Genomic DNA, 22203 nt, shown 5'->3' on the forward strand with positions numbered 1-22203 from the left:
GACTATTGAACTTCATTAATATTATCTACAATTATTAATAAAGTTAAAACCTTGTTTGCATTTGAAAATGATTTTCTTTTTCTTATAGCGCCTATGTACTACGCAGTGTCTCATCTGTAGATCCAACATATCAGGTAGAAAATTTGGTTTTGTGGCAATTTGTCATGATTCGACAGATAGGCATAGTATTGATATTCATTCTACTATAATTTGTAAAAGCATTTATAGATTTCTGCCTGATTACACTAATAGTGGGATTATAATCCTGTTATTATTATTATTATCTCTTGTTATTAGAGACGGGACTAATAGTCCGATTGATACCAATATACCATGTCATGTCGATCCATATAGGGTCCCTCCTAGAAACCATAGTGGTTGTACGTTAGAGAATTCGCCATGATGCCAATTGAACTGACTTCATGCAAGTTCTAATCCTCCACAGGTGCGACGTACACTGCTAGCGCAGATGGATGCATTTCTTATTCATCGACATAAAAAAAAGTACACTAACTCTTAGACACAGTGACGCTTATAACAAACATTCGAAACCTTAATGGATGATGTAAGTTTTTAGTGGATGACTATGTTGAGCATCAGGTTAGGTCAATAAGCCCATCGTGGTAATTTATCTCAAAGGTGTTGATGAGATCTCTCCGATGTTGTATTTTATAGATGCTTTTTATATCCTGTTGTAGTTTGATCTATTGTCAATAGATGGCGTACGAAGTCGTGGGGTTACGACTAGTATAATAATGATGCATTGTATTTATTTCTGAGTTTTTATGAAAGTACAATAATACAATAGAATGATGTAATTTTTTTTATTACCTATATATAAAACAATTTTTCGTGTTATCATTTACAATAAATAATACTTGTATTAGTTCCTATTTATGACGAATCAAACAACTTGAGAGTAATACTGCTTTTGACCCATGTAGGTAATTTTTATATTGTATAAATATAAAACTTAATACTTATTAGCTATATTTATATTTTATTATACAAATGATAGTATCTGTATGGCTAAGCAAACTATTAACATTATACTACTGCTTTGGATTAATATAGAAGAATCGGGCTCATCGCAGTCTTCGTACTGTACGATATCGATGAAGTATGGCTGGTGAAGTTCTTCTCTTGTGCTCATGTATGCATTGACGGCTTCTGTACTCTCTGGCGACATTACTCGTGTACGACTCAGCTTCCACGCGCCAACTGTTGAATGAATGGTATATGTAACGATTTTGTTTTAAATGTTTAATTATTCTTCGTTTATCATATATACATACGTGGTGATCTTATGTTTTTATTTAATTGGAATTGAAAACAAGTTTACGTCCAACCTAATGATATTCATAATAATATAATTTTATTTGTAAATGATTTTGGGTACGTACATTACATATATGTATGATGTTATTGAAAACGTGGCCCTTGCCTTGCCTAAAAATCTGTTTATATCAAGCGTACAAATCTTTAAGTGTTAAATTATTGACTAATTCTGATGTTATCATGTGATACCCACGATACCACTCATGCTTTTCCATTTCAGAGGACTAAGATGTCATGTCTTTTATCTTGTCATTTCTCTGCATAGCCGAAACAACTTACTAAACCTTTTTAAGGCAAGTCCCCAAAAGATTCGATGAATTTGCGCAGGCCTCAGATGGTACACTTTTATATGTAAGCATAGTACTCTACATATCATTTATAAAATTTATAACGTTTTGTCATTTTCAATTAAATTAAAATGTTATTTGAAGGAAAGAGACAAAACAGGTTAGGTTCGTGATTTTTAGAAACAAAATAATATATCGTACTAGTATTTTTTTCTCGTTTGTCGAGATGTTGTATCCCCGGTATTTTTAGGCGACATTTTCTATAATATTTCTCGTTACTACTACATATATGTATGTACACTAATTACGTTATTTTATGTGTATGTTCCGCTTTTAAACGTTATTAATTTGAAAACAATATAGTATAAATACACTCACCGGCTCTGTTGTATTCGTCAATGTTGGTACAACTGTACAACAGAGAGTAATTTGCATAGTCAGTTGTCAATACGTATAGTTCCAATGTTGTGGTTTCTGAAAATAAATAATAATAAATATCATGAAATAAGCATGCATAAAATTGCGGCATAGTGGTTTTTAACTTCTTATACCGAAAGGTCGAGAGTTAAATCTCGGTCGGTCTTTCGGTACAATAAAAATTGCGGAAAATGATATTTTTAACTCTCTGGTGTCGGAAACAGCGACAAATATCTAAATTAGTATGAGATATAACGGTGGCTACTAAACGAAAACTGGGCGTATCCAGTTCAAAGTTCACCACGACGCTACGTCTAAGGCTGATGCTTCAGACTATCATTTTTAGGGTAAAAGTCGTGAGTATATATCATTATTGAAAATAAATAATTAAGTACAAAACTAGTTTAATTTCTCGTTTCCTTTAATCCGAGAAGTACAGATTAAATAGTAACCGCAAGCGTATATTGAAAAGTAGCTATTTTTATATAATACCTTCTATAATGTCTACATCCTTTACAAACATCTGTATACTAATAAGTGTGAGAGAGATAAAAATACTATTCTCACCGTTAGTATCTGCATCTAGCAATTCCATTATCAGTTTCGCGCTTCCATCATCTGTGGTAATTGTGACATTTCCTTCGACTGTTATTAGCTCGTCATCGATTACCGCCCAGTTCAGGACAGTCAGGATACCTGTTTCTATATCCAGGTTATATTCGGTTCCTATACAGGTACCTCTTTCGTTTTCATGGGGATATCTCTCAGTTTGATACCATCTTCCAGTGTACTGTGGGGATAAGACGAGTTTATTTAATATCTTCGCTGCGGTAAGTAAAACCATAAAAATTCACCAGGAGCGGCGGCGCGGCGGGGGCTTGAATTGCTTCCCTAACAATAGTTCCTCCAGTGTATAGCAGGTCGTTCTCGGCCCACCAGCACTAGTGTAGATTAATTCTATATATAAGTAATGCTATAATTGCTTGAAAATGTACTGTACATTTTCAAGAAGATATAATTATCAATGGGCGTATCCAGTTCGTTCACCACGACGCTACGTCTAAGGCTGATGCTTCAGACTACAAAATAACATATATTGGCTATGAGAGAGATCACAATTCCATTATCAATCCCGCGGTAACAAAATAACATATAGGCTATTCACGCGGGTGAACCGCGTGAATAGCCTATATGTTATTTTGATGTATAAGCTATATTATTATAAAATTTTATTAAAATCTATTTAGTAGTTTTTGTGTGAAAGAGTAACAAACATCCATCCTCACTCACAAACTTCCGCTATATAATACCAGTAAGATACATTTTTGCAATTACATTCATAATATACATAGAAATCACTCAGACCGATACAAACAATCATATATCAACATAGCGAGGAATCGAACCCGCGATCATAGGAAGGCGGTGTGCTAACCCGTTAGACCATCGAGGCCGTCAATTTAATTTATAATATTATTACCTCTTCGATTTCAAAGTTCTGCTGCACGGGGATATTTTCATCGCACTGTCCAGGCAATATTATTTGTTGGCCGGACTGTTCAGGGTAGTGGAAGCAGGCGTTGTCACTTTGGTCAACATCGAGGTAGAATTTTGGGTAGAGTACTTCATTCTCCTCTATAAATTCTTCTATTGCGGTTTGAACCTCCGCGGGCAGTTCGACTGTACGATTTCGGCTATGCAACGCACTCCAAACTGAAAAAAATAAAATGAGCACCTTAAATATATAATAACTTTATGTACATTATATACTTAAAAATATTTATTAAATACATTATAACACATATCTTATTACATAACAATCTACCTAGTTCATCATTACGTAGTATAAAATAAAGGCTGTCGCTGTCTGTCTCTATGTATGCTTATATCTTTAAAACTACGCAACGGATTTGATGCGTTTTTTATAATAGATAGAATGATTCTAGAGGAAGGTTTTTATATATAACTAGCTTTTGCCCGCGGCTTCGTTCGCGTTAATTTATCCCCTTAGGGGTGGAATTTATCAAAATCCTTTCTTAGGGGATACCTGCTTTCATGCATGCAATGTCTCAGCCCGATCGGTTTAAAATTGACAAAGTTTCATACAAACTTTTATCCCCTATTTTATCGCCTTGGGGATAGAATTAAACAAAATTCTTAGCGGATGCCTACGTCATAATATCTACTTGCATGCCAAATTTCAGCCCGATCCGTCCAGTGGTTTGGGTTGTGCGTTGTTAGATCACTATGTCAGTCAGTTAGCTTTGAGTTATATATATTTAGATACATGTATACCCGTGCGAAGCCAGGCGAGTAGCTAGTCTAATATATAAAATTTTCGTGACACAGGTTTTGTCTTCTTACTCCTCCGAAACGACTTGACCGATTTTGATGAAATTTTATGTGTATTATATATTCAGTAGGTCTGAGAATAGGTTTATAAGAAATTTTTATACGCCTAAGTGTTAAGGGTGGATCTCTCCAAAATATTTTTTTACATTTTTTCGAATTTTTTTTTAAATATACATATTTATTACAAAGTTTGAGGGACAAACAACAACTTAAATATTCTTGGAAATAGATACGATTACATATACTTAGTTTAAGATTCATAATATTCTCCCTATCGCATCAAAATCCCCGTAAACCTGCAATCTGGGCCTATAGATCTAGATCTGCCTAGATGAATAAAATAAAAACTTTCAGCTTACCTCGTCTGTGTTCATTGTCGATGTTTTCACATGAGTACAGGAACGCATAATTTTCGTAATCTGTTGTCAGCACCCAAATTTCTGCAAAACAAGAATGTTATTATATATATAGAATATAAGTATATAATATTTAAATCTGACGCGGTCATTATTCATACGTATAATTAGTAAAAATCGCGGGATCTTACTACGTCTCATTTTTTTTATTGAGTTCCCAATATTTCGGCAGTGTTTCAACCGCCATGATCACTGGTAAACTGAAGAACAGTGGGTAGATGGTAAATAATTTTTATGGTAAAACTTTTTTGTAGTCATATAATAATTTTATATTTTTAATAGTAGGAACAAACGGAGACGTGTGAAGATAGACGAATATGTCTGCCCATAAAAAATATTTTATTTATGGTTTTTGAAACACTGCCGAAATATAAGTACTAGTAAACTATAAAAAGTGGTAAGATACCGTAATTACTAATTATACGTATATATAGAATGTAATTATACATTTCTTCCAGGCAATCTCATAATGGACAGGAGTGATAAAGTTTATTGTAACGTTTAATTTAAGAATTTTCAACATACCTTGCTGTTGTCCGTTACTTAATGTTCTAGTTAAGCGACCATTACTATTAGCCTGTACGGTTCCAGTAGTTATTTGTGCAGTGACGTCAAATATACCGGTATCAACCAGTTGGAACTGGCCATCGGAACTTTGGTAACGTGAACTGGTGCATTCACCACCACCTCCATCTCTCGGATAACTCTTGATTTCGTGCCACCAACCAAGGAACTAGATTGAAATAAGTTTTATTTATTTTGATTTGCGTTTATAACAATTTAGATGCTATATGAAAAAATTGAGAATCGAACCTGTTGTATATTGAAATTCTCTTGTCCAACAATATCTTGACACTGGCCTCTAAACACTGGCGCACGTTCTGGATCCACTTCTGGTACGTAGAAACAATCCTCCTCGTCTTGACTCGTTGGTGTATAATATTCTTCTATGAGACCTTGAGTGTCTAGAATAGTCTGGTCGATAATGTTGTTAGCTTGTTGGCTTAAGGAAAATGTTCTGCTAAGTTTCCAGCTGTGTACTAAAAAAAATAAGTTTTTTATGTCACTGTAATGGCAAATAGCTGAAGGCCCATTTCGTGGCTATTAGTAAGTGGTAACCATGCGGTTTATTATGTGAACATACTATATATATGTGAACTTTACTACAGACATCACGTTATCATGTAACGCCCGCGATACCCCTCATGCGTTGACATTCTGGAGGACTAAAATGTCATACTTCCAACCACACAAAATCAGAAATATGTAATGCTGAACATCATTCATTTTTAACAGCAACACATAAGTTTCTTAGCCGAATAAGCGGTAGAAAAATATATTACATGATTATTCAGAAATAATAAATTTACTTAAAAAATTATTTGTATTTATATAATCCTGTATATTCTCTGCTTTATCACATTCTACAACTGAAACACATTATGAAGCAAGCTACTTGGTGTCTGAAATAGATGAGTCTGAGGTATCCACAATGAGGTGACAAATGTACAGTCAAAAAATGTACAAACAAATCTCGGTGGTTATAAATGTAAGTTGGACACCATTTTCGGTAATCAGTCTCTCATCTGGGTCGTTGTACGTGTAGATCCGAGACTAATTTATCCAGCCAAGCTCCTCTTAAAAGCGCAGAAGACTCCTGGTGTCTTCACAGGCTTCACGGAGCGACCTCACCATTGAACTCAGTGCATAAATAATTTATTAATATATATTACTTTTTAAAATAATGCTGACTGACTAATCTGCACGCTCATAGCGTGTATTTACAAACTTAGTTTAATATTATTTGTGTACATAGAGCCTTCCACGTTTTATTTTTTATCACTATCTCTACCGTCTAAATCAGCTCGGCTAGCAACTTCACTTCTTGAGAGAAATACAGTATACCAAGCTGTGATACTTTAGCATACTACATTGATTATGTGATATATAATAATTTGTTTATATATGATAACAACCGAGGGTTGTCACTTTCAGTCAGATAAGGCAACATCTTGTTTGACAAGTAACTTAAAAAGTAGTGCCTTTTAAGTTCAAAGACATAAATGCGTTATGTTTCAAAAATAATTGACAGGCTCAGTGGTCTAGTGGTTTAGCACATCGCTTTACTATCCGATGGTCGTGGGTTCGATTCCTCGCACGGTACAAACATTTGTATTCATGAGTATGATTGTTTGTATCGGTCTGGGTGTTTTCTATGTATAATATGTATTAAAAAAAAATGTATCCATTTATTTTTTTCAGTTGTCTAGTACCCATAACACAAGCTCTGCTTATAGTGGGACTAGATGGCGCTGTGTGAATTGTCCTGAGATATTATTATAATAATTATTATTAATATTTCATTAATCAAATCAAAAAACGCTCCGGCATTATTACATTTCTATTAGTTAACGATAATTTCAAAAAGTATTGTACGGATTTTGATTTAGTTTTTATAGATCAACAGATTTTCTGAGAAAAGTTTAGGTGTATAATACGTTGAAGGGTTGTGTATAGTGTAGTGTATAGTATTCATTATAGTCTTGGAATACGTGTGCAAAGCCGGGGAGGTTCGCTTGTAATAGATAAAATAATAAAAAAAGTACCTTGTCTTCTTCCATCAGGTATATTGCTACAGGTGTACACGAGAGAATAGCTGTCGTAGTCAGTCGCGAGAATATAATAGTTGGCCACTGTTTCCACTAAAAAAATATATTCTAAATGTACATGTAAACTAAAACATAAATGTACACTAGTACAAAAATGAATCCCTTTTTCCCTTGGATATGGCTTCACTTGAAAACGTTATAACTGATCTCATTATTTTATATTCCTTATTTTGTAATATTTGTATAAGGTCCTTAGAAATATTTAGACACCTTTGATACTTGCATATTGTAAATTTGAATGCAGCGCTGAATATTCATAGCTAAGACATAACAACTTCCCTTGTAAAATATAAAATAAGCATTGACATAAATGTTTAATCAAATATTACGTTTAAAAACGTTATATTTGATTAAAATGCTATGTACAGCTTAATTATAAAGCCACTTTTAAGTAACTCTGCCTATTTTTTATTCTTCTATAAGTTTTTATTTTACTAAATTATTTGTTTATTATAAAACTGGAGTTTCTTTATGTTTCTGGTATACGGGGTTAATCGTGACTAAGCTGAAACCAGTGATAGTTTATGAAAAGATGAAAATTTATTATAAAATTTCTCTCGCTTGTTTAATGATTCAAATTTATAAGTCGATTTGAGTTGTAGGTTGTTACTAAATGTCTAAATTCAAAACTGTGCATAAACTCGCAAAAATTCAACTGATGGATTTCCATTTAATTGGTTTAAAACCAATTAAATGGAATGGAAAGTTATTTTAAAAAATGATAATTTTTTAAAATATTGAAGTCAATTTTATCGTTCAAATAGTGTCTAACATAATATTCACATTATAATATTTATGAGTAGTTTTTGAGAGTTACTATATCTCTTAAATTTTTACAATTAACCCCTTTAATGTAGATAATATCTGTTATTATAATGTGACACTTACCACCATCAATTAAGAATGTAACACTCAACATTCCACTGCCATCATCAGAAGATACAGTTGCAGATCCAAGCAGCGACAATAGCGTCCTATTAGACACCTGAGTACTATGTACTTCTAATATGCCATTCACTACGTCATATTCACTTCGATGGCAAGTACCAAATTGGAAAGGTTGAGGGTACTTCTCTATTTCGATCCATCTTCCCGCATACTGTTTAACATAGAACGAAATATTACTTCTAAATCAATCAAGGCCAACTACACATGCTGAAAAGTATTTTTTAATGCAAAGACAAAAGTAGCATTAGTTTAGAGGTATAATTAGATTGCGTATGTAAAAGAACCTATTTGTTATTATACAAATTATCATGCTAAAAGTGACGTATAGATGAAAATATTACGTAATGAAGTATAAGTAGTAAATAAACAACTAGAGACAATAAGGAGTCATTAGACAAGAATAAAGATGAAGAATTCATTGAAAAAGCAGCTGTAGCCAAAAAAACGAATAAAACGTGAAATAAAAGAAAATATGACATGCAATAGAACAAGCTATCATTGACTTCTGCAAGCAAAAGCAGGCAGAAGCCACTTTCGAGAGAAATAAATTGTTATGAAAACAAATAAATAGTTTTACCGGCATCCTGATTTTTATGATCTCTGTTGCTTATCAATCCCGCGAAAATGCTGCTAGTGAAAAACTAAATATATAGGTTTTAATTGTCGTTGGTAGAGTTACAAAGAAAACTTTGGAAACCCGCTGCTATTTTTAAAACATCTAAATTCCAAGCATTGTTTATTAATTTTAATAGGGGACTGAATCAATCCAAAATTCAATCCATCCATAATTGTAAGTGGTATAGCGTATAGCTAGCGCCTTAAATGTACCACTAAATTGTCAGACCAAAATCGCAAGTTCCGGTAGCTATTTTTAGAAATACTTAAGCTACTTTTGCTATATTGGCGCCCAAGACCCAACCCTGAAAGTCTCATGGTCTATCGACCGAGTTAGCCATGCCATATGGGATCCAATGTGGGACTTGAACCCAGGACCCATATATTTAGAAAATTTATGTTCTTTAGCTTATGAGTCCAAAGACCTAGGATTTTAAGACTATAGTACTTTTGCACCACACCATAGTTCGCAACTCAGAACGGCCAATTAAGTTCGCAGATCTATTACAAACTAGTTAGTTATTTTAGTTCGTTAACACAACTAGTTTACAGGTTAGTCAACCTGTATAGGTCGCCTATATCTCGCAATAAGTTACTTAAATGTACTAATATTCAAATATAAGTTCTAATTTTGTTAGCAAGATCTCTAAATTATTTTGATACAAACTAAGGACAGGAAATCTGCGAACTATTTATGTAGTTTGTCTTAGGAAGAAGTCTCCCGAAGAACTAGTCATAGAAGAAATAGTCGAGGACTACATAAACCACTAAAAAATGTACGGTAATGGCGTAGATAATACCAGCAGAGGATAATGTTTATTAAGACAATAAGTTGTCAAGACAATAAATTGTAAAATTGTATGTATTGAAATAAAAAGAACATGTCTAAAACTCCATTTTAATATAAGTCAGTAAATATTACAATAATATAATATGACCAGAACGATCATTTAGAATTAAACGATGAAAAATATTTAAATATTTTAATGTATATAGAAAAAGGCGGAGACATAATATGTTGATCAACTTATATTAAATTACAATAGATATGTGGTAATTACTGAGATCTTATTAATATTACAAACGCGACAATGTGTGAGTATGGATGGATGTTTGTTACTCTTTCACGCAAAATGTATTGAACAGATTTTAATGAAACTTTACAGTAATATAGATTATACATACGTAAACGAAACCGCGGGCACAGCTGGTATAAAATAATTGTATTTACAAAAATGTTTTTAAATTTGAACAAATCCAAACTGGGATTTGTGATGAGATGATGTAAATTTGTTTACAGTAAAATATGTGTCATTTCCTACGATTTAATATATATAAAATAAATTTATGTATGTACCAACAAATGGCCAATGTTTTTATATAAATAATATTATTCAATTATTTTTGTTTTTTTTTTTATTATCGATTAAATAAATAATAATAGTTAAATAATATTAACAATTAATACCACTGCTAATTCGAGGCATAACTTTTATTAATTTAAAAAGAAATAAAATAATGTGTATTACAAAACAGACTCTGAATTTTCAATAGTTGTATAGAGATTTATTATGAATTTTCTGTATAATAAGGTAATCACAGTGTGATTACAATACATTCCGATTTAAAAGCAATATGTTATTATTCTGTAATTGATCTGACATTCTGAATTTCTTTATATTGCGCCATGAAGTAAATGCAAGAAATACTTATATACATTCTCTTTCCAAATACATACATAGGATAAATAGAAAACACCTAGCACAATATAAACACTCATACTCATGATGAACGATTGTATCGCGCGAGGAATCGATCTCGCGATCGTCGGAAGTAAGGCGGTATGATAAACCGCTAGACTTCCAGGGGCGTCAAAGATTAATAAGTGTGCGTTTCTTAAAATAATTATTACAGAATGGATTATATACACTTACTCTATTGACATCGAAATTGCTGATTCCTCTTATTCTCTCGTCACATGGGCCGCGGAAAGTGATATAGTCGGGTAACTCGTTAAATCGAGGATAGTAAAAGCACGCGTCGTTGTTTTGGCCTGCGTCTTCGTAATAACCGGCCCAAAGATTTCTGTTGTTAGTGACTGCTTCGTCGATACGAGCTTTTGCTTGTGGAGAAAGCTCTGACTGGTGACGTCCTAGTTTCCAACTGAACACTGCGAAGATATACATTATATATAAATTTTTCATAACTCTAAGTGATAAGGGTTTTCCACCCCTAAAAATGTATTGTAATTTTTTGGACAATCTTTTTTATTTTTTTTGTAATGTGACAATAAAATACATACAACCCTAAATTTTCACCCTTCTACCATAAACCCCTATTTTTTAATAGCCATTTTAATTTATATGGCAAAACAACGTTTGTGGGACAGCTAGTATATATAGAATGTTTAAAAGGGTTCATTTCTAGTCCCAAGTTTCAAGTGTTCAACCTATTTTGTTGCGGTACACTTTTACCGATTTCAAAATTGTAAATTACAAAAATGATTTCCATACCTTGTTTTTGTTCTTGATTGATATTCTCGCAGCTGTAGAGCAATGCAAATTCTGTGTAATCGGTGTCCAGAACGTACAAATTCAGATTGATTATTTCTGCAAGTACATAAAATACGTCTGTATAATTTTTTATTGGATAATGCATCGTTCATTTTATATCTAAATTTGAGCGTTTTTGACCGCAATCTCACGCGTTAAGTGAAGATGCGGTCTAAGCTACTACACGCAAGCTCAAATAGTGCCTATTCATTCTTGACTTGAAAGACCCAGTGTTGTAAGAGACAGGAAACACAGACGCAGAGAGTTCCACTACTTAGCTGCTCGTATAAGTAAAGATGATGCAAATCGGTTGCTATGAGCAGCAGGGATGTCAACAGTGTATATGTGGAGTGCACTCTACGTCTTGTACTGTTGTGCAACAATGCTGTAGTGATGAGTTTGTGCAGTTCCTGAGCACATTCGCCGAAATGGAGTCTATAGTATAGTATATTGACAGACAAGCCACTGTATGTCATACAATGATAATGGAAAGCTGCACCCGCCTTTGCTAACTGTATATGCTGGCTGGGCACCAGTAAATTTTGCTGTTATATCAGTTAGTCCAACTAGGGGAATTCATCTGAAATTAACCGCGATGGTTTTTAGAGGGACCGAGTCGAAGTTGATATACTCCTTTGCTAGCTATTAGGTAATTTATCCTCTTTTTTAATATTCCCCTCCCCCCGATAATGTATCGTTATAGTTGAGGGTAAATAAGATAATTTTGTTTAAGATTCACGTGTTTAATAAATACGTGGAATATTATTTTTATTTAAAGTAATAATGAGAAATAGTGACAGAGTTTAGTTCGAAATGTTTTTTCCCATACGTCGGCAACACACGATATTCTTAGATATCGTACTTGACCTAATACTCAGCACTTCTGTGAATGTATAATTAAATCCAGCCACGTAGAAAGTGATTTGCGGGGTACCTTAACCTCACCTATTCCATCCTAAAAGCAGGTTTGCTTTATACGCTGCGTTTCTGTAATGGGCCATGGAAAGGCATTGAAAATACAGGATAAGAGGTACGACATCTTAATCTTCTGAAATGGCTTGCATAATAATTGTAGGACCAGTATCACGGGCGTCACATGATAATGTGACATTCGTAGCTTTGTTCATGTATATTGGCGACGTGTATCACTTACCAAGGTGGACTACCAACTAGTTTGCCATTCTAGTTATCCTTACTAATATTATAAATATGAAAGTAACTCTGTCTATCTGTATGTCTAGCTTTGACGCCAAAAATAGTGACTTGATTTAAATGAAGTTTGGTACACAAGTAGTCTAGACCTCGAGAAAGAACATAAGTTACTTTTTAATGCGAAAAAAGGTTGTACAGGTTAAAAGGGGATATGCAAGATTGTATGGAGGAATTTACATTTTTAAAGTGAGCTATGAAACTTTTCTTAGGCTTTCAAGTCACTATTATATGCAGACGAAGTCGCGGGTATTGCTAGTTTATACATGTATAGATATTTATGACGTGCGCCATATTCATGTACTTAAGCAACGGATACGACTTTATAACCATTTGGCTGTCGCTTTGTTTCGAATTTCATAAAAAACACTGACCTTCTTCGGTTTCATCCCTAAGTTCAACAGTGATCACTCCAGACCCATTTGAAGCTACTAAAGCCTGTCCGGTGTAAGTCTTCAGTCGTTCATTACGTACAAGGTTTTGGATAACGTTAAAACTGTTCGTTGTATTTAATATGAAGTCACTTTCTAAACATTCTCCAATTTGGATTTTCGATGGGTACCGTTCAAGTTCGTGCCAAACTCCTTTGAACTGAAAAGTAAAGTATTACAGAAGAACTTTCAATTTAAGAAATGCTTTTGTATAGCCACAACATTAGAAAAAGGTGCGCAAAAGACACAGTACAGATCAGAAATTTACAGAATAAACCATCTTATTGTGTAAATTTCTGATCTGTACTGTGTCTTTTACACACCGTTTTCCAATGTTGTGGCTATACAAAAGCATTAATTCCGGACTTGACTAGCTTGTTTAATGTATCTACGGACCATCACCGAGTATTGCGGAGTCGTTACTGCGTCTTACTTAACCCATTCATTATTTGAAAGTCTAAACTACTAGTAATTTAGTAACAGTTTTCGAATTACAATCATCAACATATAAAGAACCGGCGCGAAGGACCATTATATATGTCCCGGATAGCTCAAATAAAAACTTAAATGGCTGTCCATTGATGTTTTGAGCTATCTATGACAACAATAGTCCTTCGAGCCGGACTATTCGTCATTATTGATTTATGAATAATAGCTGTGGACTGTATAATATATTGTGTAATTTAATATATATACAAAAAAGCTGCATCGTTCAAATGAGCGAAATGTCTATAAGTGTGTAGCGTTCACAATGACTATCCTATCTGGATTAATAATCGTAAAGGTATATTTTTATTACCTGATTTGGATCGAATCCGCTTACAACGGTTATATCATTGTCTGCACACTGTCCCTCCTGTATAACTTGACCGTCGGTTAATTCAGGGTAGAAGAAACAATCGTCATTTTCATCATCATGACCCCAAGTGATCAAATATCTATCGTCCAAAATTTTTAAATTATTGGTGACACTCTCGATGGCTGCGATGGATTCTGGTGACAGAGTCTTGTTTCTACTTAATCTCCAATATCCCACTGAAAAAAAAAACCATTAAATGATGTACTATATATATTATCTTGGCCTGTATAGAACTGCAGTAAGTTCTAGAACGTGTATCTAAAGCAGTACTAGCAGGCTCCTACCAGATTTGGCTGGGCAGGGAATGAAACACGAGCGGTAAAGGCGAGTGTTGACGTATGTCGGCGAAGAAGCTCCTTAAACCCACACACGGATCACAAGTCCCGGGAACTGGAGTTTACCTCTCTGCCACACAATGGACCTGGCACCCGCACGGCGATTCCATGGAATGCTAAGAAGTTCGTCTCTATGTCTATTTATATCTAAATTGGCAGTTTTAATATATACAATCCTAGCTTCTTACCTCGCATATATTCATTGTTAAAGTTGTCGCAAGAATACACCAATGCGTAATTATCGTAGTCAGTGTCCAAGATCCAGTATGGAATAACGACATCCACTGCCGGATAGATATCTAAAAAATACAGCAATGGATTAAGCATGGAGGATATAAAAATAGTATACACAAATATAATATATTTGTGATCTCACTTGATTTATAATTTTCTTTTTGTTATATAATGGAATGTCAAATCAATTGACCTATGGTAAGTGGTGATCGACCGTCGACGGTACGGGTTTGTATAATGTGTAGAAAGATGAAGAAAATTTTAAAACAGCATATTTATTAGGTTAGATATTGTGGTACTTACATCCAGGTAGTGGGAAGGAGACATTCAATTTGCCTGTACCATCGCTGTCTATAGCGGCTGTTGCATTCATTATATTTTGTCTTTGTAAGTGAATTTGACTGTAGTATAAATCATAGCTTCCTGATGCTTGGTCCAATGTGTGTTCTGTACTTAGACAAGTGCCGTATTGGAATTCTATTGGATAACTTTGTATTGAATACCATCGGCCTGCGTACTGTAAGAATAATATTTTTATTATTTACTCTTATTCTCTTATTCGCACAGAGGCATTACAAATTACAACAACAATACAAATCTTTGAATTTCTTGGCTTGTTCTATTCTATAATACGCATGTATTGTACATATAAACATTATGTATATACCTATAAATCTTCCTCTTGAATCACTCTATCTATTGCTGAAACTGCATTCAAATAAGTTGTTTCATTTAAACGATATAAGTGAATAAACAGTGGCGGCGATTTTTTATCTTAAATATAAAACTAGCTTTTGCCCGCGACTTCGCTCGCGTTAAGAAGTATTATTATTACGTAGATATAGTTTTTGCGGTTCTACTTTTGTTTCCTTTCTTTGGGGATGGCTACGTCATAGTAGCTTTATGCATGCAAAGTCTCAGCCCGATCGGTTTAAAATTGACAAAGTTTCATACAAACTTTCATTCCCTACTTGATCCCCTTGGGGTTAGAATTAATCAAAATCCTTTCTTAGCGGATGCCTACGTCATAACATCTACCTGCATGCCAAATTTCATCCAGTGGTTTGGGCTGTGCGTTGATAGATCACTATGTCAGTCACCTTTGAGTTATATGTATAAATTTAGAAGATTTAGATTAGATGTAGATTCTCGTTATGCTATGTAAAGAAATTACAGGATAAGAAATATGAAATTAATACTTTTGATAGATTTTTTTTAATTATTTTGTTTTTGTAACTACCTTCATAATAGTTATAGAAAACACTTAGACCGATACAAAGAATCATACTCATGAATAAAAATATTTGTACCATGCGAGGAATCAAACCATATACAATTGTAAACAGTAGTGAACTAAGTTCAGAATTGTATTTATTAAGTATATAGCTTCACCAGGTAAATTTTAATGTCCACTTACAAGCACTGGATCGAAATTTGCCACTACTGATATGGTTTCATCACACTGCCCTCTGTAAAACACTGGTTCACCGGTGATTTCGGGGAAGTAGAAACAATCGTCGGAAGTATGACTTATACTATGGAAGTAGCGGTAATGCAATACATTCACTCCTTCCATTGTGCGGTTTATGGATGCTATAGAGTCATCGGAAAGGTATCTGTCGCGACCTAATTTCCAGCTCCAAACTAGTAGAAATATAAACAAATTAGAAAATACACAATGATCAATCAAATTCAATTCATTTTAGGCGCTCATGAACGTTAAATATTTTATATTATAATTTTACCGTTCAGTTCAGTATACAGATTCAATTGAGAATGAGAACAAATAAATAAAAATGAACAGCTTTTCACAAATGCATATGATATAATATATTGTTTATAAATGCGAAAATAAATTATGATTATAGTTGTAAAAAAACTTCTTGTTTTGTAAATTGTAAAAAAAAATCTTATGTAAGTTTGCTTGAACACAAGAGACATTTTGTAATTAAAGTATAAGGTAAAATTTAAAAGAATATATTTAATTTTTACCATCACAAATGTTTTCATAGGTAACTAGGCGTGCCCGCAGTTTCTCCCGCGTATATTTCAATAAAAAATATAGCTATGTGTTATTCTGATGCATAAGCTATATTACTGTAAAGTTTCATCAAAATCCGTTCAGTAGTTTTTGCGTGAAAGAGTAACAAACATCCATACTCATAAACTTTCGCGTTTATAATATTATTAAGATATGTATACGATAAAAAAAATTACCTCTTCTTGTATCAGTATTAATGTTAACACAGCTGTAAATGAGGGCGTAAGAAGTATAATCCGTGTCTAAGACCCAATATTCAATAGGATCCGCAACTGAAAAAATAATGAATATAAAACACTTTTACGTACACGTCAAACAATAAATATTAATGAAAAGTAAAATATATTCATAATTAATTAAGAATTGTGAACAAATGAGCAATTAGTTTCAGTATAGACTTGAATTGAAGTCATTATATGTATTTATTTTATTTCATTGATATGATTTGTTATATAATATAATATAATTCACATAGAGCCATCTAATCTCAAGCTAAGCAGAGCTTATATACTAAACATATAGGTACTAAACAACTCATAAAAATACTTTATATATACATTAGATGACATTCAAACCGATACAAACTGTCATACTCATGAATATAATATTGCATCGTGCGAGGAAACGAACCCACGATCATCGGAAATACGGCGAAGTGCTAAACTGGCTGGAGGCCTCGACGGCCTATGTGACAAGTGTGATAATTTGGCAAGGAAAGTTTACCATAGCAAATGTTAGGCTCTCTGGACTTGTATTTGTTCAAATCTTTTACCAAACTAAGTCCTAATTTTAATAAAATATATTCAAAAGACTTGACAAACAAACCAAATTAAACTAATTAATCCCAAAAAAATAAATAGGTTCGTGTCTAAATCTGCTAACTTGGAATCAAAATATACTCCGTAAAATGGATATAATATTTATTCAAGTTTAGTTTGGAATATCCAGTTATTTTGTATTATAACGTCACATTCAGAATGCATATACAGTCATAAACAATGAGAAAGAAATGATTGGTGCTATTTTCAAACAAATGTTTATAAATTCTCAAATCGGTTTCGGCGACTAGACTTCGACTTAAATAATCAACACTATGCTTCCAAGCTATATATGAACTCTATTCATCGCCTGATGACGACTCATTCAGAGGCGATATGGTAGATCCAATAATAGTGGGAATTTGTTGACTTATAAAGGAGGTTCAGTAGAGGTGGTCAGGTTCAGCACTGAATATTGGTCTCACACATCCTAATAGTAGAATGAAAAATATCAGAAATGAACAAAATACTTCTAACTATCCTGTCCTGTATTGGAACCGTGAAGATTATTAAAAATACTAACCTCCCTCGTACTCCACTCGTAGCTTCCCATTAGCAATAGGGATTACTGTCCCAATGACGGTGTTTAGTGTCTCATCAATGACTTGTGTGTTATAGATTTGAATATCGCCGTTAGGGAGCAATCTATACGATGCATCATTACAAGTGCCGGTTTGGAGGTCCGAATGGTAGCTTTCAATCAGGTACCATCGGTCTAAGAACTGTAAGACAATAATGATAATAATAATGATATGTATAACCCAGCAAAAGGTGTGAAAATAAAACATATAATAATAATAATAATACGGTACACTCCACAAAGCATAAAAAAACAGCAAAGGCGGAGAAAAGGAGACAACTATGTTAATAATAATCTCAGGACAATTCGCATAGCGCCATCTAGTCCCAAGTTAAGCTAGCTAAAGCTTGTGTTATGGGTAGATAACTGATACAAAGACATAGATATATATTTTTTCGTAAATACATACATAATATACATAGAAAACACCCAGACCGATACAAACAATCATACTCGAACCCGCGACCATCGGAAGTAAGGTGGTGTGTTAAACCACTAGACCACCGAGGTCGTCAAACTATTATAATATATTTTATGATTATTTTCTTACATCAGCTGTATTAAAGTCTTGTACAACTTGTACGTTTGGATCACACTGTCCAGGTAATATAATCGGTTCTCCAGCCTCCAAGTGAGGCAGATAGAAGCAAGCCTCATCTGATTGATCAATCCTTTCGTAGTAATCGTTCCTCAATACAACAATATTAGAAATTGCATTGTCAATCGCAGTATTGCCTTGTGAAGATAGTTGCTTTGTTCTACTCAATTTCCAGCTGAAAACTAACATGGAATAATATTTATTGTTGTATCATCATGCAATATCATTTACGGGGTTGGTAGAGAGTACTAAGTGGGAGTAGCTTCTACAGTTACAAATTACTCTGACGACATTCACAGTTCTCGACTCCTGAGCCCATCATCATATAACCCACGATCTGTATGACAGACGACCTCTACATATACAAATAAAAAAATATATATATATTTAATAAAAATATAACGAATTGCTGTCTGTACACTGTAATATTTATGATAAAACTTTTGGAGGATTCTATATATAATAATAACAATCTAGGACAATTTACACAGCGCCACCTAGTCCCAAGTTAAAAGCAGAGTTATTTGCTGTGGGTAGTAGACAACTAATATAAATACATAAATACTTTTTTTTTTAAATAATATAAATAGAAAACACCCAGACCGATACAAATAATCATACCGTATGAATACAATTTTTTGTACCGTGTGAGGAATCGAACCTAAGAAGTAATAGAATATAAAATAAATACGTATTATATATCTTATCTGGGGTATTAGAAACGTTAAAAAATTAAGCTTGTTGTTTGGCATCACATTGTTATTTTTGATAAGGAAATAAATTCCCTTTAATTCAATATTTAAGTCGCTAACTACCTAAGATTTTGTTCTATTGTTTTGTCACAGTTATTTACATGTAATTACTACTGTAATATATTACTAATTAATCATTTTTAATGATAAAACTTATTTACATATTTATTTTATAGGATTACATATTTGTGTCTAGATAAGCAAACTTTATCTACACGTAAATATGTAATCCCAAAATAATGTTTACATATGGAGTCCACTAGTAATAGTATAATTATTATACTATTAATAGTGGACTAATAATAATAATAGAGAGTAATATTATAGTTAATATATTTAGGTTTTAAAAAATATGAAACCTTGTATAGGTTTTCAGATATTTGCAAGCGAAATCGTGGTGGGTCGCTAGTGTAATGTTAGACTAAATAAGATTGAATAGAAAAATTATAAACTACAACATGATTGAACTCTAATCGAGCTTGACTTTTTTGATCTATATTAATTTATTATATTTTTCTAGTTTCTAAAAAACAGTTTGATTTGTTTCGGTAGAAGGTCTCACTATTCTGCCAATGAAATTACAGAATAAAAGACATGACTTCTAAATTCTCTGGAATGGCAACGTATGTTTATTTTCGATATATACATGCGTTGCCATTCATCCCATTTGTATCATGATAACATGATATAGGCAATGGTCGGATATCAACTTGCCATTCCAATTGCTTAAATAAATTCAAGGTACTTAAAAGTGCTAAATTAATAATTAAAGTAATTAAAGTACTTACCACTTCTGTAATCCTCGTTTAGATTAATACAGCTGTATATCACAGCATAGTCGTCGTAGTCGGTGCTAATTACCCAAAACGGTACAGTTATGCTTCCTGAAAATAATAGTATAATGCATACAATATAAATAAGCATACATGAATTATAATAATAATATTATCTCAGAACAATTCAGACAGCGCCATCTACTTCAAGCTAAGCAGAGCTTGTGTTATGGATACTAGACAATTGATAGAAATATTATTGTAAATAAACATACTGGTTAGTTGCTATAGTTGAATAATTAATCGTCAACAGACGCTTTTAATGGCATCCATTGATTTGTAGGATAGATTATATTTACAGTTCAATAAGAGTAAGATTCGCAGACTAAATATTATTTAGATACTGTTTAAATTACTAGGTTTGTTTCTCATTTCAGATGTCGCTAGTAGAAAAATTGTATCACGATTGACTTTTGCCCCATGTATTGGAATTATATTAATTTTAATTTGATTACAGAGGCCATGATCGACGTTCCGGTTTGTATCTGGCGCAAAGGATTTCCCTAGTAATTCAACGTGGATGTGCGAGCGTTATGGGAACCTTTAAGTCAGGTACGATACGGGACAATCTTAGCAATTAACTTTTAGGTTTTTTTTGTTTTTTTTTTTATTGTATATTTACCATGTAATTATTAATGTAATTAATTATAAGCTTTGTTACATATCTTTATTACATATGGTAAATATATTAAGTACACAATTAAAAAAAAAAAAATTTGGTCACTGTGGTGACGAATATACGCAGTGTAATAGTGGTGTGTTTTACTGCCCTCTATGCTAAGTCGTGTTAAAAAGTTACATTTTTTGTAAATATACATAGAAAACACCCAGACCGATACATAGAACCATACTTATGAATATATTTTTTACCATGCGAGTTATTAAAACACATATAATTTAAAAAAATAGTTGTATATAATTGATTAATGTTCTATTGTAAGTAAAAATTGACATTGTAAATATGAGTTTGTAGATCTCTTTTTATGTAATAGAGAGATCTACAATAAAAATATTATGCATACCAAAGTGTCTCTATCTGTCTGTTTGTTACCATCTTACAACTAAACATCTGAAGTTGAACTATTTCACGAAGGTTGAATAATGTAAATATTCTTATAAATATTACAAACGTGAAAATTTGTGTGTATGGATAGATGATTGTTACTCTTTCATGCAAAAGTTACTGAACGGATTTTGATGAAACTTTACAGTAATATAGCTTATACGTAAATTAGGCGAATATAATGATAAATGTTAAGTAAGTGTGATGCAGATCAAGTGGCGCGGATCAGCCAGTATTAAATATTTTTACTATAGATCAAATTAATTAAATTAACATACCGCCTTCGTCATTTGGTATAGATATAGTCAATCGTCCACTATTTTCCTGGTCCGCTGTCACAGTCGCGTTGGCTATGTGCAAGGTTCGATCATCAACGTGACCTGACTGCAGATTCAAAGAATTCCCTGTTCCCGTGGTATATTCGTGGTTAATACAAGTTCCAGGTCGCAGATTTGTTGGGTAAGCCTCTACTTCATACCATATGCCAGTAAACTGAAATAAATTCAAAATTATTGTATAATTTACCCAGGATAATTCAAACAGCGACATCTACTGACCGACTAGCTAGAGTTTGAGTTATGATAATAACTAGGCTGTACTAGATGACGCTGTGCGTCATCTAGCCCCAAGCAAAGCAGAGTATGTGTTATGGATATTAGACAATTGATAGAAATACTTAAATACTTTTTATTTGTAAACTAGCTTTTGCTCGCGGCTTCGCTCGCGTTAATTTATCCCCTTAGGGGTGGAATTTAACAAAATCCTTTCTTAGCGGATGCCTACGTCATAACATCTACCTACATGCCAAATTTCAGCCCGATCCGTCCAGTGGTTTGTGCTGTGCGTTGAAAATAAT

The 22203-nt window shown here is 33.2% G+C and overlaps 1 protein-coding gene across 1 annotated transcript in view; it reads right to left on the bottom strand.

The window, feature by feature from the left end:
• Positions 1 to 1003: 1003 nt before the first annotated feature.
• The window catches only part of LOC131842848 (uncharacterized), a 32802-nt gene continuing 11602 nt past the window's right edge, over positions 1004 to 22203 (bottom strand). Inside the window, exons 11-31 of the mRNA XM_059191416.1 lie at positions 21622 to 21839; positions 20240 to 20331; positions 18652 to 18881; positions 18045 to 18243; positions 16880 to 16975; positions 16080 to 16306; positions 14966 to 15179; positions 14617 to 14727; positions 14034 to 14269; positions 13178 to 13394; positions 11556 to 11651; positions 10977 to 11212; positions 8368 to 8578; positions 7417 to 7512; positions 5624 to 5850; positions 5336 to 5543; positions 4754 to 4834; positions 3523 to 3755; positions 2610 to 2832; positions 2004 to 2099; positions 1004 to 1221 (exon numbers count right to left, since the gene is read on the bottom strand). Of these exons, the coding sequence (XP_059047399.1) occupies positions 1004 to 1221; positions 2004 to 2099; positions 2610 to 2832; positions 3523 to 3755; positions 4754 to 4834; positions 5336 to 5543; positions 5624 to 5850; positions 7417 to 7512; positions 8368 to 8578; positions 10977 to 11212; positions 11556 to 11651; positions 13178 to 13394; positions 14034 to 14269; positions 14617 to 14727; positions 14966 to 15179; positions 16080 to 16306; positions 16880 to 16975; positions 18045 to 18243; positions 18652 to 18881; positions 20240 to 20331; positions 21622 to 21839 (3765 nt within the window). The remainder of the gene's footprint in view (positions 1222 to 2003; positions 2100 to 2609; positions 2833 to 3522; positions 3756 to 4753; positions 4835 to 5335; positions 5544 to 5623; positions 5851 to 7416; positions 7513 to 8367; positions 8579 to 10976; positions 11213 to 11555; positions 11652 to 13177; positions 13395 to 14033; positions 14270 to 14616; positions 14728 to 14965; positions 15180 to 16079; positions 16307 to 16879; positions 16976 to 18044; positions 18244 to 18651; positions 18882 to 20239; positions 20332 to 21621; positions 21840 to 22203) is intronic.

The sequence above is a fragment of the Achroia grisella genome, unplaced genomic scaffold, assembly GCF_030625045.1.
Source record: "Achroia grisella isolate CSIRO2021 unplaced genomic scaffold, CSIRO_AGI_Agris_v1 utg1086, whole genome shotgun sequence".
In the NCBI taxonomy this organism is placed as follows: domain Eukaryota; kingdom Metazoa; phylum Arthropoda; class Insecta; order Lepidoptera; family Pyralidae; genus Achroia; species Achroia grisella.